The 18,848-nt window shown below is 35.2% G+C and overlaps 1 protein-coding gene across 12 annotated transcripts in view; it reads right to left on the reverse strand.

Annotated features, from left to right (window-relative positions):
• The window catches only part of Csnk1g3 (casein kinase 1 gamma 3), a 93,504-nt gene that overhangs the window by 18,782 nt on the left and 55,874 nt on the right, over positions 1-18,848 (reverse strand). For 5 of the 12 annotated variants that reach the window (XM_075968645.1, XM_075968650.1, XM_075968648.1 and 2 more), the window contains 5 exons: positions 10,276-10,361; positions 10,072-10,156; positions 7,470-7,618; positions 6,622-6,717; positions 3,098-3,193 (listed from right to left, as the gene is read on the reverse strand). In XM_075968645.1, the coding sequence (XP_075824760.1) occupies positions 3,098-3,193; positions 6,622-6,717; positions 7,470-7,618; positions 10,072-10,156; positions 10,276-10,361 (512 nt within the window). The remainder of the gene's footprint in view (positions 1-3,097; positions 3,194-6,621; positions 6,718-7,469; positions 7,619-10,071; positions 10,157-10,275; positions 10,362-18,848) is intronic. The other 7 variants (XM_075968652.1, XM_075968656.1, XM_075968653.1 and 4 more) reach the window with 3 other exon arrangements.

Consider the following 18,848-nt stretch of genomic DNA (forward strand, 5'->3'; position numbering starts at 1 on the left):
GACACTCCTCTTTCCCCTACAGCCTTCTTCAGCTGATAATCACTACCGATACTTTTGTATTCAGAGTATTTTTACATGAAAATTTGAATCATTAATTCAGGCCGTTTTAGATTTGTTTCTCTGAATATTCTCCTAGCACTCCGCTAACTACCTATCACAGTCTCCTGTCTCTCAATTCTTCTTTTCATTTCATGAGCCTAGAACAGTAACTAACACAAACTAACAGTATGTAACAACGTAACAGTAACTTACATAAATATTTCTAAATAATAAAGGGCCAAAATTATGAATGGGTACATCTCTTTCCCAGTCATATCCACTGCAATGGCTCTATGGACTAACAGAGATAGGCACACTAAATCCAGTGGCTTTCCAAAACATACACAGGCAAGAACAGACTCAAAATAACATCTTCAGATATACTAATTTATTCTTCATTCTTCTAGCAGAAAGAGTTTATTGAATAAATAGCTACATATTTCACTAAATATAAAAAAGAAAAAGTGAATTTGACAATGTTTTCTCTTGGTTATGTCTTTATTCTTCAATTTTAGGAAATGAACAAAATATAACTTCACTGATTAAAAAAGTAATCAATTGTACTTAGCACTTTGAAAATCTCAGTCTCTATATAAAATACTTTTTACAAAATTTTCACAGCGAAATCAAGGTGAAAATATTGTTAATATCCTCCTCCTTTTATTGATAAATAATCAGCATACAAAATTTGAACCAAATCTATTGTATTCAACAACAATATCATTTTGGTAACATGTATTTCTGTCTGTTAAATTACAATTAATCAGGACAGGAGAAAGTTCAAGTTTAGACTCTGCTACTCAGCATCTATGAAAAGATCATCAGGGGTAGGAATGTGGCTCAGCATCTACATATATGCACATGGGCACACAATCATTTGAACACGTGTATCACCACACTCACAGAGATAAACACTATCTTTCTTTAAGTCAAAACTTCAAGAAATTCCACCATGGTCAACTCTAAACAGCCTAGAATGTTAATAGTGCTTCACTGTTCCACATAAAAAACTACAGTAATGGGGGTTATCACTGACTAGGAAAAGCCTGTCAAATGTAACTGCTAGGCTTGCAGCATCATGTTAGAACTCTTGCCTAATGTGCTAAGATTTTATACACACACACACACACACACACACACACACACACACACACACACACACACACACCATTTGATCCTTCAAGAGGCCAAAACAAACCTCTTAAAAAGGGTTCTTAAAAACCTCTGCAGCACTTTCCTTTATAAGACCCTGAGAATAACACACTGCTTCCCTTTCTACCCTGATTAAGGATTAAGTACTCAATAATAATAATCACAGTAGTTAGCCTTTAGGTACTTTTCTTTCATTTCATTAGTTTTAACTACATTTTCATTAGTCTAAGTACATATAATCATAATAATTCAAGTAATTCTGAATGTGCATAAGATAATTTGCAAATGCATTAAATACATTCTTTATTTTGCAGTAGGATAAGATTCTGGCATTGACATACTTGAGGTGTTAGTAAATTACTCATTAAACTTTTGAAAATGTTTACTGTATTAAGTCAGTTTATGATTGAAAAGACAGTGGAGTAAGGAAAAACTGATAGAGATGTAAAAAGAAAAAGAAAAAATGCAAAAAAAGATAGGAGAGAAAAGAAAACAATAAAAAGAGCATAATTTCTTATTTTGATCTATGCATTCATTCTCCTACTAGAATTCTACTGGGTAAACTGATCACACAGAATAGAATGAAGCTGGAAGGAGTCTCAACAGACAGAAAAGTTTGGGAGAGACAGGAAAAAAGTACAAGCACTCTAAGGGAAAACAGCACTACAGCTAATGTGATGGAACAACACCAAAACAATTCATCCTGGGAAACACATAAGAGGAGCCACAGACCAGGAAAACAGAGTCAAAGCGACCCTATAAATGGCAGGACAGATTTCTATTAGAGCCTTCGCTGCTGCAGATCTCCCTGAGCACTAGCAAAACATGTAGCAAAACAAAAGGACTCAGAAGCAAGCAAAAATATGGGTAAACATTTTATGCAGATTAAACATACTTTGCTCACTTAGCTTCTCCAATGATATGAATTCAGGTACTTCTGCCTGAGTCTGCCACTCCTGAGTTCATGTAACTATTCAAATATTTCTACTGCATATTACTAAAAATCTATATATTTTTATATATAAATGGGTGGCTACATACTTTAAAATGTATCAGTGAGGAAAACAAGATAGCTCCTAAGACTTAATTTTGAACTGATTTTTAGAATTTAAATAAAAATGATTCAATATAGATTATGTTGATTAATAATGTATTAAAAAGAATGCAAAATTGATCAAATATGGAAAATTGTTCAAGCAGAAATATGCAGAGGAACAAAACCAAAACATAGGGCTTTCAAATTGAAAGAGGTTGCGACAGAAGTCATCAGTTACTCTGAGCTAGTATTCAGATTGGCTTAAGGAGCCACTGTAAAGCCCTATAAGGCTGCAGTCTCCATAATCACACCTAAATAGTTACACCTGGTGGCCAGGACAGTGGCGGGCAGCTGCTGACAGATGTGCTTTAAAGGTGCAGAAACCACAGCTTACTGAGTATCTATGAATGTATAGCACAGCAGTGCAAACAGGGCCATGTTTCCAAGTAGTACAGATGAAAACGTTCAGATATCTATGAATCTTGAAGGAAGCAAAGTCAGTAAAAGGGGGGGGGGGAGTTTTGTAAATGTTTTATTTAAAGCATTAATAAAAATATTAAACTTCACATTTAAAAATCTAGCTCAATGCATACTTAACCACACTCATTTTTTTCTAACTTGCCGTGAATATGACTTAAATACTGTTGCATGTACTTGCAAAAAATAAACCACGGCACACAAAAGTGTAGCATCCCTGGTGATCTTCCTGGACCATGTTAACTTGGTTTTGGTTAAGTAACAAAGAAATAGAATTATGGATAGAATTCGGCAACAAGCTTTCATAAGGATAGAGTATCATGCCATGAGCTCAAAAAAAGGTTAGTTGTATAAATCTGGGGAATAATCACTCATGCAAAAATCAGAAAATACCTGTACCGAGCCACCATGTCTGTCTGCTGCAAGGTGAGCTCTCAAATGATGGGGATTTGCCTGCTGAGAGTCCCAAGCTGCCCTGTGGTCTGCCGACTGCCATTTATTTAATGCATGTGGCATGCATGGAAGAAGAAAAACCCAATATGTTAAACATCTCATCCTTATAATATACAAAACAAATGTAAAAAAGGAAATTTAAAATATTCTTTCTATTCTGAATCATACATAGTTATTTATCTCTGAAGATGAAAGATAATTTTTTATTGATAAATTGAATAATGGTCAGCAATAAAAGTAAGTTAGAACCAAAAAATTTTAGAAGTAGAAAATTTGGGAAGCCATAGATCCCACAAGTTCATAAGCGAATTATCCAAGAGCCAGGGAGCAGAGTGACATGAGCGCACTACGAGCCACCACCCTGTCTTACAGAGTCCGCAGAGCTTCTCCCATGGGCAACTACTTTTAGCAATGTGAGAAGAAAAATCCTGAAAAGGTTGACATCCTAGGAGATGTTCCTCTCTTTTATTGTATTCTGTTTCTACTGCAGGTATAACAGGAGAAAACAGAAAAGGTCTTTGAAAAGTAAAAAGCACTATGCACAATACTATGAGACTATAACAAAACATTTTTAAAAATCATAATCCCACAATCTCTTTGTGGATTTAATTTTTTTTAAAAAAAACTTGGTTCTAATTAAAGAGCCTTCTTTAATGAAACAGATTGAAAATTTTGGAATTTCTGAGATCGCTTGGTAAATCTTTATGGGAATAAGAATAGGCTACTAGTATTAGACTAGTAAAAATCAGAATGGCTTCTTAATTGCAATTTCTCTATTTCAGGAACACTCAGAAAATACTGACAAGGAGAGTTCTTAAAGTTTGGTTCTGAATTAGTAACTTTAGATAAAATCTGAATTTCATGGATAAGGACAATGACATTCAACACTGTCTTGAGGACACAGACCAGCAAAGAGCACAGTGGCAATTTCAGCCACAGTCAGCTTCAATAACGCTACCAAGATCCTGGCACTAACTATGAATATCCTAAAGTCTCTAGTGCTGTTTTTCTTTTTCTACCGAATTCCACAAAATCTTGCCACAAAGTGCCAAGTGTGCTCAGCTAAGGGAAGCCTAAGTACACCGGAAGCCAGAGTAACCCTTTCTGGAACAGACGTTAAATATAAGTAGAAGGACGTGAAAAAAAAAAAACATTCTGGGAGTAAGCTTCCTAAATTAAACTGTATAGTGCAAAATTACATAGGCCATGGCATGAAGTCTACCATCAAAACCACTGTGAGAGTTCTGTCTTTTCATCATTTGCTAACTGCACAGCCAGAATTAGTGGACTGGGAGCTGACATTTAAATAAATTATAGGAAACCAAATCTGAAAATGAAAAAGATGCTAAAATCAAGACAGGTATCTGTGGCAGTTGGTGATAGACCTATGTAAGAAAATATTAAAAAACCTATGTGAACTCTTACTGCATAAACACTATATTAAAAACCTATGTGAACTCCTTCTATAAACACTAACACGTACCTAACATATTATATGTAACTGTAGCTCCCCTGAACTTGAACCACTGACTGCCTCTGTCTGCAGTCATTACAATGTTCAGCCCTTTTAATGAACTCATGCTTTTCCTCTTTTGGACTGTGAACCATGGGGTCTGTCATAAAACAAACAAAACAAAATAAAAACATAACTGATGCATGGATATTTTGAACTTTTTCTATGCACATAACTTTTCTTTAACGAGGAGACTGTATATTCAGGTCTCAAATCCCATACACAGCCCTATCCCAAAGGATTTACTGAAATTACACATACATAGAAAATCTTCCCTGCATTTGGGGCAAAAAGAACTACAAAGAAAATACAGACCCCACCCTCAGAGAGTTTATATTAAAAGAGCTATGTCTGTCATAAGTAGAAAGTTAGAAGCTTAAAAGTATTTAAGTTGTGAAGCAATTCAACACTGAAGGCGGCCCTTACTACAAAGCTTTACTACAAGAGCTTGGGCAGAGGAGTTTAGGGAGTATCAATCACTGACACTCTTCCAGGAACATCCAAGAAATAACTTTAGTTTAGAAAACAGAAACACCAGCTCTCAACCTCTGAGCCCTATACTTACATAGTTATCGCGTCAGATTGTTCAAGTTATCAACTAACTACTTATAGTTGAATTAGTTCGTGCGACTTTTCATGTGCGGTTTTTTTTTTCTGTGTCAAACTCTAAAACCAAATCTTTCTAAATCAGGTATACCATACATATTGTTAACTATGCCCTAAAGTGAGCATTTTGTCCAGCTATATGTTTTAATGAATGGTATATTTTATCCTTTAGTTTTCATCTTGTTTTAACCATTACTTGGACTTTAATGGGATAAATGAAGTGAAAATAAAGAGGCAAGATAGAATCTAAATAAAGAGAATCTTCTTGCAAAAGAGACATGAACTGCTGAACTTTTCAACAGCTGCCATGCCTTTCCCCAGGAAACATGAACTCTTCACTCTCGATCTTACTCTTATTTCAAATCACTCTTACATACCTTCTCTCTAATTTATGCTCTGTTTCAAGCAAATTAGACTGACCTATACTCCTCAAACAAATAATCTCTTGATTTTTAGCTTCTTGCTTTTCTGTTGTCTTTCTTCTCTCTCCCCACCCCTTTTTCTCTTTTCTCCTCTCTTTTCCTGTCTCTTGCTCACTACTCTTAAGATGTCTTTATTCCATTACTTGCCTAAAAGAAGTCCATTTACTCTGCAGGTTCATGACAAGAAACAACATTTTCTATATTAGATATGGAAATGCATATAGCATATCTTCCAAGTGGTATATTCCAAGCATATACTCCAAGTGGTACAGTTTACTCTACTTCAAAATTATCTGTGCATTTAATGTAAAATTCATAAGAACAAACACCATCCTTGAGTTCAGATTTACTGAGAATAAATTTATATTCTATTTTATTTTATCTTATTAGAATTCTAATTAAAAATTTTATTCTAGAAGTTAGCATGTATTACCACTACTTAATAGGTGAGAAAATAAGGCTTAGGAAACTAATTTATGCAGAGTAAAAACACATTCATGTTCGTTTGCTTCCAGGGACAAGTGAGTTCTTGCTAAGCACCACTCAGTCACTCAGTTTAAAGCACTTCTATAGACTGTTTTTTTTTTTTTTTGCCTCTGTATTTCTCAACACATGAATAAAAAAAATCACTTTAAACAGCAGAAATTCAATAAATAACCCACTGAATTAACTACAGAGAGAAAGAGCAAGCTGGTATAATTTTAACACTTACATCCTAACAGCACCAAACATTGCTTGGTTTTGACTAATTCATAGCATGAATTAGGAACTGGTAATTATTCTGAAATTAATGGCAAACTAAAAGTTTTCTGAAAACACAAGTACTTTCAATCCTCTCAAGTGTGTATAATGTGTGACCCATTGAAGAAAAATGCGCATCTCAATAATGAAAGTAGAGATTTCATATCCAAAGGACAGCAAACCTGGTTTTTAGACTGCTGCATCTTATCTCTGTGTTGGTGTGCTTCTCTATTCGATGACAGGGCAGGGTCTTGCTGAACAGCACCCACTGGAGTAGGCTACAAGAAAACAATTACTGCTTGAATGGCCTGCCTCAGTAGTCCCAGCTAAAACAGTTTCATTAGCTGCTTAAAAGAATCAATGAATCAATAAATGATACTGCTAAGTAAATTAAGTCTTTAAGAAGCAACACTGTTCTCAAGCAATTGATAAAAGCTTTTAGAGTAAAGTAAAAAGACCACAGTTACTTTTTAAAGTATTTTGAAGACATTTAAACACTTTTCAGTGTACTGACTTTTGTATATAGGAAGGGTCTTCTACTGTTTTTATTAATTTTAAGGTACTTTCTCACATTAAAAATAAAAATGTATTTATGAATCTCATATCCAATGCTAATATATAAATAAAAAACATTACAAATTTAAAAAATACTACTTAAATAACGAAATTAGATATTTAATATTTTGACTCAGAAGCTTTTAAAATTCTTAATTTTCATCAAAGCAGAACATAGGTTACTATAGAGAAGTAGCAATACTATAATACCATAATACTATATAAAATATCATATTTAATATTAAAAACAAATTAAGATAGAAAGTCCAAAATAACTCATCACCCTTTTATGAAAAGCAGGAAATCCAGTAGCAGAGCTTGTATAAAATTCCAAGTATGATGACCCCCAAAAAATGTCCCCAAATAAGAAATAAAAGGAATTCCTTACAAACTGTTCTCAATCTTCAATAGAAATATTCTGTACTATTTAAAATGCCATAAATAATCTTTTACTTTAGCAGCATAAAGTACCTACCAACTGTTTACCAATCCAGTCGTATTCATAATCAAACATATATCCTTTGCGATCAAACAGGTCGGTAAAAAGTTTTCTTAGGTAATCATAGTCTGGCTTTTCAAAAAAATCTAGCCTTCGTACATAACGAAGATATGTTGCCATTTCTTCTAGAAAGGAAATAAAAGTTATTCTGACTACGTATCTCTATAATACTCAATAAAAGTTAACAAAATCCTATTTCAATTTAAAATTTTCAATTACAGAAAAATTTAAAAAGGGGGAAAGAAAGGGAGAATGGAAACAGGAGGAAAGGAAGTGAGTCATTTAGTTGTTTGCAACTCTTATTACCAAAGGTTAAAACATTTTTTAAATTTTTTAATAGATATCTTGAGTTGTACTAGAGAATGAATTAGTGGCTCAATGATCAACTGTCTAATCACAGGCATACTTCATGCATATTTTAAAATTTACTCAAACCACTTCACTGTGAACTAGCTCACATGAAGCATCTGAACTAGTTTTCTGTGTTTCCTTCCACATTAGCAACACACACTAACTTACTAACATGCAACAAAATTTCTAATCGTCACCTTGAGCCATATTTAATCAAATGAACTGGCAAAAAAAGCGAAATCATCTCAAAAAAATCTGATGCAAGAACACAATGAGTTTTCTTTTAATTTCTAATCAAAGAGTTGGGTAATAAATATATATATATATATATATATATATATATATATATATATAAAATTTATTTAGTTAGTTTGCTTTTTCGGGAGAGAGTTTCTCTGTAGCTTTGGAGCCGATCCTGGACCTAGCTCTTGTAGACCAGGCTGGCCTCAAGCAAGAGATCTGCCTGCTTCTGCCTCCCGAGTGCTGGGATTAAAGATGTGCCTCACTACCATCCGGCTTTTAAGTTTATAATTTTAAAAGTAAATAAAAACAAAAACCTGGGTAAAATTGTTAACTAGTTTTTTTTAAAAAAAAAAGAGTATCCCAACATTATACAAAGAAACAGTAGGTTACCAGTGCTGAAATCTCAGACATGAAGATTTCACGGCTCCTCTGATCCCACTAATTCATAGTGTAACATAGTGCCCTGGTGACTTTCCTCAAAGAGAGATTTTCTTGTTATTCCACTTGCTGTGTAATTATAGGGTTAATTATACTGGCACCTCCATTTTTTCCTGGAAAATTGCTTATACGCTTCATAATACAGTCACTCAATCTATCTAGATTTAAACTTCAAGGTCTCTCACCAATATTGCTTAATCTGCCATTTATAGAAGTTACATCAAGAGAGAAAATAAAGTTTACTGACAGTAAATAAGGAAACACATGCTATTTCTTTCAGAACACTGACTTTATTATTATGATACCATTACACAGAAGAGCCATGAATACAAAGTGATATAAGACCTCCATCTTGAATGAGTTAATCTTCTTTATACTTCATGTTGCAATGCAAGCAACATCAGCTATTTAGTAACTACCAACAGCTAAGCTTTGTGGTACAGGCCACTCAGGAGGCTGCAGCAAGAAGGCAGCAAGTCCCAGGCCAGACCAGGTGATGTGGGAGTGTCATATCAATCTGTTGATTTCATTGGTTAAGTAATAAACAAACTGCTTGGGCTCATAGCTTAGACATAGGTGGGTGGAGTAAACAGAACAGAATGCTGGGAGGAAGAGGAAGTGAGGTAAGACGCCTCAGACAGAGACGCCATGCTCCCCTCTCCCGGGTAGATGCAGATAGCTCTGCGCTCTGAGGCAGAGATGCGATTCAGCTCCGACCCAGGATGGACGTAGGCTAGAATCTTCCCGGTAAGCGCACCTTGGGGTGCAACACAGATGACTAGAAATGGGCTAAATTAATATGTGAGAATTAGCCTAGAAGAGGCTAGATAGAAATGGGCCAAGCAGTGTTTAAATGAATACAGTTTGTGTGTTGTTATTTCGGGTAAAGCTAGCCGTGGGGGCGGCCGGGTGCCTGGGACGCAGCCTGCCGCTCTTATTACTCCAACCAGGGAATAAAGCAAGGCCACAGACAGGCCTGGGTTACTCAACAAGCTTCTATCTCAAACATAAAATTTTAATTGACAAACCATTTCTTAAACTTAGGACTAAAAAATAACCTTATTTTTGCTTCTGAGTTGCCAAAAATGCTTAGAGGAGAATTATTTTCAAAATGTATACACTAATATAAAATTTCCCTAAAATTAGTAAAATCGGTAAGATTTTATAGTACTTTAAAAATAGAAGCAATACTTTTAACAACATTGACATTGAGATTCAAACAACTAACAGTGCACTAAATGATATCACATATTCTTCAGCATGTATTTCAACTTATTAAGAATGAATCATTGAAGGAAAAATGGCTTTAGTCAGTCTTCAGGTAATTAAAAGATGGAATTTTCTTCATATAATGTCATCTTGTGGAACAAATATACAAACTTTCTGTGATCTATGCAGTAATTGTTGCCAACTTTTAAATCATATTTCTAGAGTGCTCCTGCTTTTCAATGTATACAAAAAAGTACTTATAAACTTAAGCAATGAAATTTAGCCTTCTTTATGCATAAGCACATTTCAATCCATGAAGTTTATCATTGTCCATTACCTGGGAAATTTTCACACAACACTTCTATTGGTGTGGCTCGTTTCGTGTCGCCAATTTTCTGATACCTCTCTTTTAATGTGTCAGCCTAAAGTGGAAAGAGAGTGCAAGAATGTGGTGTTTTAAAAACTATTTAGTTGTAACAGAAGGTCTTAATACACATTAAGATTTTATGAACTCCAATAAAGAAACACAAAAAATAATTACCTTTAAGCCTTGCCAAGGAAGACTGCCTCTGAGGAAGTACATGAACATATGCCCTAAAGCTTCTAAGTCATCTCTTCTACTCTGCTCTGAAATAGAGGAGAATAGGAAATTTCACTTTCACTTACCAGTGAAATATGTGAAAATGAAGATTATTTCTAAATTTATGACATAAATTTAAAATATAGATTTACTATTTATAAATACCAAAATCATATATAAATTCTTTCTACAGATCATCATCTTTAAAATATGCCATATGATATCTTCAGTGCTACCGAAAATTTATTTACCTACTTAGATGCCTATCCATGGAACTTAGAGGTGAATGAATGGAAAAGGGGCTAAATGGTCAAACTGAGATATCTGTATCCTATAGATCCATCTTAAAGAGTCAGAGCAGAACATGCTACAGAGCCTGAGAAACCCTGGAGCTGAAAATGCTTAGCATTAACTCTGAATTTCCTAAACACATAGAATAGAAGGACAAAATTTCCATCTCACATATTCTCTATTAACAATAAATAGAATTAGTATTGCAACCACATATCAATCATGTCAGACACAGCAGCATTAATAACTCCTTTACTATTATTTGTTTCCCCAAGTGCTACTAGAACAACTGTCATTTTAAGGTTTTGTTTTTGTAATAAAATATGTAGAATATAAATGACTGAGAGTAACAGACTAAGACTCTGAGAAAAACAAAAATATTTCAATACTGTCACTGAAAAATTGAGATTCCTTGATTTTTAAAATACGACAATACAAATGAGAAGAAAAATACTTTAAGAAAGTGCAGCATGCAAGATAAGTTTTTCAAATGAGCCATCTTATTGTGTATTATCTGAACAATGCTCAATGTTTCCAGAAAAACAAACTTCCCTGTACTGATCTACAGCAAAATGAACCTTGCGTTCCCACAGCACTTGATTGAATTTACAAATAATGCTTACACTGTTAATCAGTGCCTATCATTTTCCAAGACGGCAAGTTATAGGAGAGCTCTTTATTCTCAAAACCCAGTAAAATGGCTTAGGGTCTCGGAGACTTAAAGAGGAAAAGTAATATAAAGAAAACACTGTTTACAAACTCCAGATGACAACTGAAAGCACTGTGGGAACTTTCACAAGTTCAAAGAAGCTGGCTTCTTCTAGTAACTGACTTGTTGTGTATGGTGCAGCAGAGGTAGGTGCATTTGGAAAGCTTAGTAGGTGATAGTGAAGTGCAGTCAGGTTTGATAATTACTAGAGGGAAAAGCTTCGCTCACTGTAGTAAAATATACCCTTGACACCACACCTGCATAACTATCACTACGATCAAGAAATTTCTCGGAGACTTTAAAATAGCTCTGCTATTAATTTCCCTTTCCACCTCCAACCTCTAGCCTGAGGATCCCACTTCGCTGCTCTGTCATTACAGATTATATTCTTTTCATACAGTATGAATTATACAATACAGATTCCTATCTGAATTCTTTCCTTCACCATGTTTTGTATAGAGCTCCATGCATCAAGAGCTTATTGCTTTTCATGAAGACAACCACAATAAATCCACCTATTCACCTAAGTAAGCTCAAATTTGCAGCTCTTGTGGGAGGAAGATATCATGAACATCCTGAGTCTTTGACCACCCATTTTCATTCAACTTGAGGAGTCCATCACATCATGTGGCAGCACATACGCAACTTCATAGGACACTAGTTCTAAAGTACAGTGTGGAGAGATTGTGCCATTTCCGATCTCCACCAGCAATATGAGATTGCCAGATTTTTACAAGTTTAGTATCATCAGTCTTTTATATTTTATCCAGGCCAATCGCTATGACATATAAGCTTACTATGGATTAACAGTATTTTACTGATGACTGATGCTCTTGAACTTCAAATGTTACTATTGTAAATCATTAATGAACTGTGTGTGTGTTTTGTATTTTCACGAAGTATTAATTTATTGCTAAATTTCCCTCTTACAATTCCTACTGGCTTATGGCCAATTCAAAAATTTCTGATTAGGACTTGGGACCACAGATTTTCTATTTTTATGACTACAGATTGTACCGTTTGGGTTCTTATATTTAAACCTATTATACACATTGTAGTAGATTTGTTTTTGCTTTAGGTATAGAGTAAAATAATAGATCCATTTTGATCAATAATGATAATCTGGCTATTCTAAATTTTGGCAAGATTTTCCCTGCCCTCTCAACTGTTTTTGCATTACTCTCAAAACTCAGCTGATCATCTATGTTCATATTCTGGACTCTATATTCTGACTAGTTATCTGTCTTCATTCATGTGTGCGCGTGTGTATTATATACTATATATGTTTGTGTATATATGCATGCATGTGTATATGTATGTATATCTGGAGAGATGGCTCAGTGGTTAAGATCAGTACCTGCTATTCCAAAGGTCCTATGTCCAATTCCCAGCAGCAACCACATGATGGGTCATAACCATCTGTAATGAGATCTGGTGCCCTCTTGAGGAAGAGACCTGGTCAGTCATCTTCATCAACTTAGGCCATGAAAGCCAATATGAACAAGTTCAACAGAACTGCCATATACGGACTGCCCATGCATGCTTTAGCATTGCCAGGGCAGACATTTCATTTTTTCGTTTTATATGTGTGTATATGTATATATAATAGATAGTAAACATTTTAATACAACCTTACAAATGAAACCTTATCTAAATATAAGACAACTGATAAATTCTACTACAAGCCAAGAAATATCATGTGACAAGAACTCTTAGAAATAAGAGTTCTCAACCCACCATATTATACTGTTTCAAACACAAAATCACTGCAAGCTACAAAAACTATAGAAAATATCTCATAAGCAAGCTTACAATTCTTAAGAAGGTAACTGCGATGTTATCTGAATAAGTAATCTTCACCCTTAGAATATAAAGCTAATTTAACTTTCAAAGGTAAATCTCTGGAAATTGGGGAAGAACCTATGGGGGCTCAGTACATAAGAGTAGTTGCTCTGTCTGTAAGCACAAGACCCTGAGTTTGAATTCCCAGCAAACACATATGGCTGCCACTGCTGCAACCCAGGACTTGGAGAAATAAGCAGAAGCAAACAGTCCCCAAGAGCTTGTTAGCTAAAAAGGCAAGTGTTCAGTTCCATGAGAGTCTATCATGAGGTAATAAAGGAAAGCCTTGATGACCTGCTCTGGACTCCACATGTACTGCATACTTGCAACACTAACATGCATATAACACACACACACATACACACACACACACACTAGTAATTAAAATTTAAAAGCCATGAATTGTATGATCATCTCAGAGATATAAAAAGCATTTGAGAAATCTAACACGCATTCATCATAAAAATTCTCAGCAACCACAGTAATGTCTCAGTGACTGTGTGTTTCCCAGCATGATCTCGGCTTGATCCTAAGCACCATAAAACATTGTTTTAAATAAAAATTCAGCAAAATAAGTTATAGAAATTTATTTAGCCCAACAAAAGACAACTATGAAAAACCTGTAACATTCTTTTTTTCTCTTAGTCTTTTCATTCATTTTATGTAGTACTTGAGTATGGTCCCTAGGGCCTTGGGGATACAAGACAAGCTAAACTCCCAGCTCTTCTTCCATTTTTTTCTCCCCTTGTTTGCTTTTTACTTGAAATCAGTTCTCATAAACTTTTCCAAAATGACCTTGAACTTACACTTATTAGCCTAGACAGGACTTGACTTTGTAATCTTACTGCCAATAAACTTGGCCTAAGTTAAATTATAAGAAACACAGTCTAAGGGTCAAGACCAAAACTAAAAATATCTACTACTTTATCTCTATTCATTATTTTATGGAAATTTCTTTTTTTCTTTTTGTTTGGAGGGGGGTGTTATCAAGGCAAGGTTTCTCTATGTAACAGCTCTGGCTGTCCTGGAACTCTTTTTTTACACCAGGCTAGCCTCAAACTCACAGAGATCCACCTGCCTCTGCCTCCCAAGTGCTAGGATTAAAGGCCTGCGCCACCATACCCAATGGAAAAATTCTTGACATTACAAAAAAAAAAATCAAGAAAAACATCATTTAATTACTGAAGTGTATTTGGGGACCAATAAGATGGCTCAATGGAACCCTGGTGATTCTAGCATCCACATAAAGGAATGAGAGTATGAACCCACAAAGATGTCCTCTGACTTCCACATGAGTACCATGACATGCGCAACCGCCCCACACACATAAGCATGCATAAAATAATAAGTATAATAGCAAAAATTTTAAAGCTGTCCAGTTTGGAAAAAGAAATGCTATTTTTATCAACAATATAAACAAACAATGCAGAAAACTTTAAGTAATCTGTAAAATATGCAAACTAGTGAGTTTATCAAAGTTTCAGGATACAAAATCAATATATGAATCAGACAGATTTCTATACTAGCAATGAACAATCAAAAAAATTTAAAAACTAACATTTTTATACAATAGTATCAAAACTCAGAAAATATACAAATTTATCAATATAAAAATTTACCAAAATGAGAGAGAGAGAGACAGACAGAGAGAGAGAGAGATAGCATATGCTGACAAAGACTTGAAAGAACTAACTCCCCTAAATTGTCCTATGGCCTTTGTAATGCACCACAACACCCCGTCCACATAGACTATATTACATATGTATACATACACATAATATATATAATTTTAGCCTTACAATAGGATTCTTTGTTAAAGAAACAGCACAAAAAAAAACACTTCTATTCTATCATACAGTGACCTCACCTGTATCACTCCATCAAAGGATAGTATTAGATTCATAATCTACAAGGCATTATAAATTCAAGCCATAAATAAAAGCTAGTACAGTAAGCCAACTACTAAAACTTAATCTAAACCCCTTCTACCTTCATAATTGCTTTCTTTGTGTTCTTTTACCAAGTGACACTGAGAAAAAATGTCACCAAGTGGGAAGTAATAGAAGTCACAAGAAAGCTTTCTCTTTGAACTAGAGTAACTAAGGAACACCCTTCAAGCTTGCAAGAGTTCTGTTTCATGAAAAAGATCTCTCACAGGTTATTAGGTTCTTATTAAACCTGGTCACATTTCTTCTAAAGTACTTAACTGAAAAAAACTTGCTTGAAATTGGGTATTTCCCTCAAAGTCATAATTTATTATACAAATTTCTAAAAATTAGAAATGAAGAATTCATTAAAATACAGTCAAGGTAAAAATAAGACAAAATAAAACTCAAAGCCAAAAAAAGTCACAAAAAATAAAAATATGTGTTTTCTCTAGATTTATTAGTGTGTGTGTGTGTGAGAGAGAGAGAGAAAGAGAGAGAGAGAGAATATTTAACTTCAATTATTTCAACAAGAAAGATATAAAAGGGAAGAAGAGTGATCCAAAAAACTAAAACAATGAGCCTCAAAGCAAAAAGTCTTTAAAAAGCTATTCAACGGTCGATACTTAATTAGAGCTAACATAAAACAAGTCAGCATAAAAATAACAAGTCACAGTGGAAAGCCGCATCTGTCACACAGCTTTATGAGGTGTTCACTTTGGACAGTGGCATAAGTAGATAGACAAAAATATAACTAAATCACCCTGTCTGTCTTCTGAGCATAAATGACCTTATACCATATTAAGATCAAAAGATATTATAAAAATAAAAAGCTATTTAATGTTGTTTTTACACTATTCATCTATAGTAAGGTGGAAATACCTCTTTCTGATTAAATATGATACTCTGCTAATCCTCAAAAGGAAAAATGTTTATATAATGGTCCAATAACCAAGACTTTATTTTGAATTTTCGTGTAAACAGAGAAACGCAAACAACTGAAATAATTACTTGATGTGGGAGTCCCCTCTATGTGCTGTGATTACCATTAATGAATAAAGAAACTGCCTTGGTGTTTTGATAGGGCAGAACTTAGGTAGGCAGAGAGGACTGGACTGAATACTGGGAGGAAGAAGGCAGAATGAGGGAGATGCCATGGAGGCAGCCACAGGAGATAGACATGCTGAAACTTTGCTGGTAGGCCACGACCTCGTGGTGATATATAGATTAACAGAAATGGGTTAAATTAACACAAGAGTTAGCCAATAAAAAGCTAGAGCTAATGGGTCAACTAGTGATTTAATAAATAGTTTCTGTGTGATTATTTCAGTTCTGGGCGGTCAGGACAAATAAGTGACCACCCTGCAACAAACTGGCGCCCATGTGACCAACTAAATCCATGTAAAACCTGAGAAGGCTTGAAAAGGAATTCTAGACTAAAAAAAAAATAGAGTTTAACACAGCTTTTTGTTGTTTGCTGGTGGCTTGCCACAGCTCCCTTAAGAGAGGTTTTCCTGACTCAGGAGCAGCAGCAGAAAAAAGCTGGGCCGTTTTGGAATGCAGGCTTTCTGGGATGTGCTGCCGGAGCAACCTCTGGTCTCCTGGTCCACGTTGCCATCAAGCAAGTTGCAGCACATTGTTCACAAACCCCAGATTCAGACATAAAACAACTCTAAATGAGACACAGTGTTGAATAAATGTACATAGGCTTGAAAGAAAGAAGAAAAGGAGTATAGAGAGTTAAAAAAGTAAATGGTTTAAGAAAAAAGGTCGTTAAAGAGACAGAGTACAGATAGTCATAGATTAAAAGGAGAAAAGAAAAATAAGCCATGTAAAAATGGAAAATTCTTAGAAAGTCTGGATTATGTATATTACTGTGTTACCTTTGAATTTTTTTACTATGAATGAGCTAAGTACAGAGAGACATTTCATTGTATGGGCTGATAAGCTAAACCAACATGTATATTATAAAGGTATCATGACTTCCAAATTTGGGTCTAAGTATATGTTGCTTTGGAAAAGAGGTTTTCTTGTTTTCAAAGAAAAGGAAAACCTGTGGGTTGCTTCCAGACCAATATGGTCTCATGGAACAAGGCCCCCCAAAAGGTTGCTGTGAACACCCCCACAAAGAAAATACTTTGCCTAACTGCTGACTGAGATGAACCTAGCACACAGTGATGTGGGAGTGTCATATATCAATCTGTTGATTTCATTGGCTAAGCAATAAAGAAACTGCTAGGCCCATTTGATAGGCCCACCCTTAGGTGGGTGGAGTAAACAGAACAGAACGCTGGGAAGAAGAGGAAGTGAGCTCAGACTCCGCAGCTCTCCTCTCGGGAGCAGACGCCTCAGGAGAGACGCCATACTCCCGGCTCCTGGGCAGACACACGCGATGAAGCTCTGAACTAGAATCTTCCCGGTAAGACCGGTGCTCACAGATTGTTAGAGATGGGTTGATTGGGATATCAGCATTAACCAGTAAGGGCTAGAGCTAAGGGCCAAGCAGTGATTAAAAGAATACAGTGTCTGTGTAATTATTTCGGGGCAAAAGCTAGCCGGGCAGGTGGCTGGGGTGTTGGGGACGCAGCCCCACCGCCCCATATTACTACAACACAGGATACAACACGAAAGACCTAGTTAACAGTACCTCCAAATAGCAGGAAGTACTATTACCATAGGAAATAACTATGCCCATATTACTAAATATTGTTTAAAATTGTTTGTTTACATTTAAAGGGGGATATGTTATAGAGATTTGCATTGGTATGAATCTTAGTTTATTGATACAAATTTAAGGTCAATTTTCTTATATGTATATTTTTGCTATTGATTAAGGTACTATGATTGTGTAGCTCATTTAAAAATGTAATGTATAATTAAGAAATATAGGTTAATAGATAATTGTTTATAATAATCAAGCTTGTAGTCATGTTAGATTTTCTAGATGTATAGAGATATATTTCAGATGGATAGGCATTCTTCAAACCTTTAAAACACTAAGGAATATGGCATTTTAAAATGTTTAAAAACTTAAGATTTTTAATGACAATGAGACACATCTGCTCCTGGTAGCACCAAGCTACTTCAAGAGGAAGACGAGCATCGAAGAAGCTCTTTATGGAGTGTTTAGTCATATGAGCAAAAACCTGCTCTTGCCTCAACTGCTTAGCTGGACATGCAATACCTGCAGAGAAATGAATGCTGAACTTGCCTAAAGGTGAGATCCTCCTTTGGGGTCCCTGCTTCATAAAAGAGTCTGCGAGACATTCTGCAGGATACAGAAGAAAGTGACTAAACTATCTTTGAAAATGCCTGCTTGAAGGAAAAGTCTGCTGGATACTTTGGGCCGGCAGATGAAGATGGATGCCCCAGCAGTACAGAAGAACTTTGGGTGACTCTCCAGCAATGCATGTCTCTGTCAATTCTAGAGTTTGGAAGCTGCTTACAATGCACTTCCTGTTTACTTAGGTAATAATATATCCTTCAGGAGTCTTTGATGGAGTTGAAGAATTTATAGTTATAGTTTTCCTTAGCTTTGATAAAAGATAAAGTAGCTATAAATATTGTAATTGTAAGTCTTGCTTGATACCTGTTATATGTAATTTTACTATGTTAAAGTTAAAACTTCCTTTTTATTTAAACAGAAAAGGGGAGGTGATGTGGGATTCCCCTTTGTATACTGTGATTACCATTAATGAATAAAGAAACTGCCCTGGGCAACCTACTGACTGGGAGAAGATCTTCACCAACCCCCAACTGACAAAGGT

The sequence above is a fragment of the Microtus pennsylvanicus genome, chromosome 4 (assembly GCF_037038515.1).
Source record: "Microtus pennsylvanicus isolate mMicPen1 chromosome 4, mMicPen1.hap1, whole genome shotgun sequence".
Classification (NCBI taxonomy): domain Eukaryota; kingdom Metazoa; phylum Chordata; class Mammalia; order Rodentia; family Cricetidae; genus Microtus; species Microtus pennsylvanicus.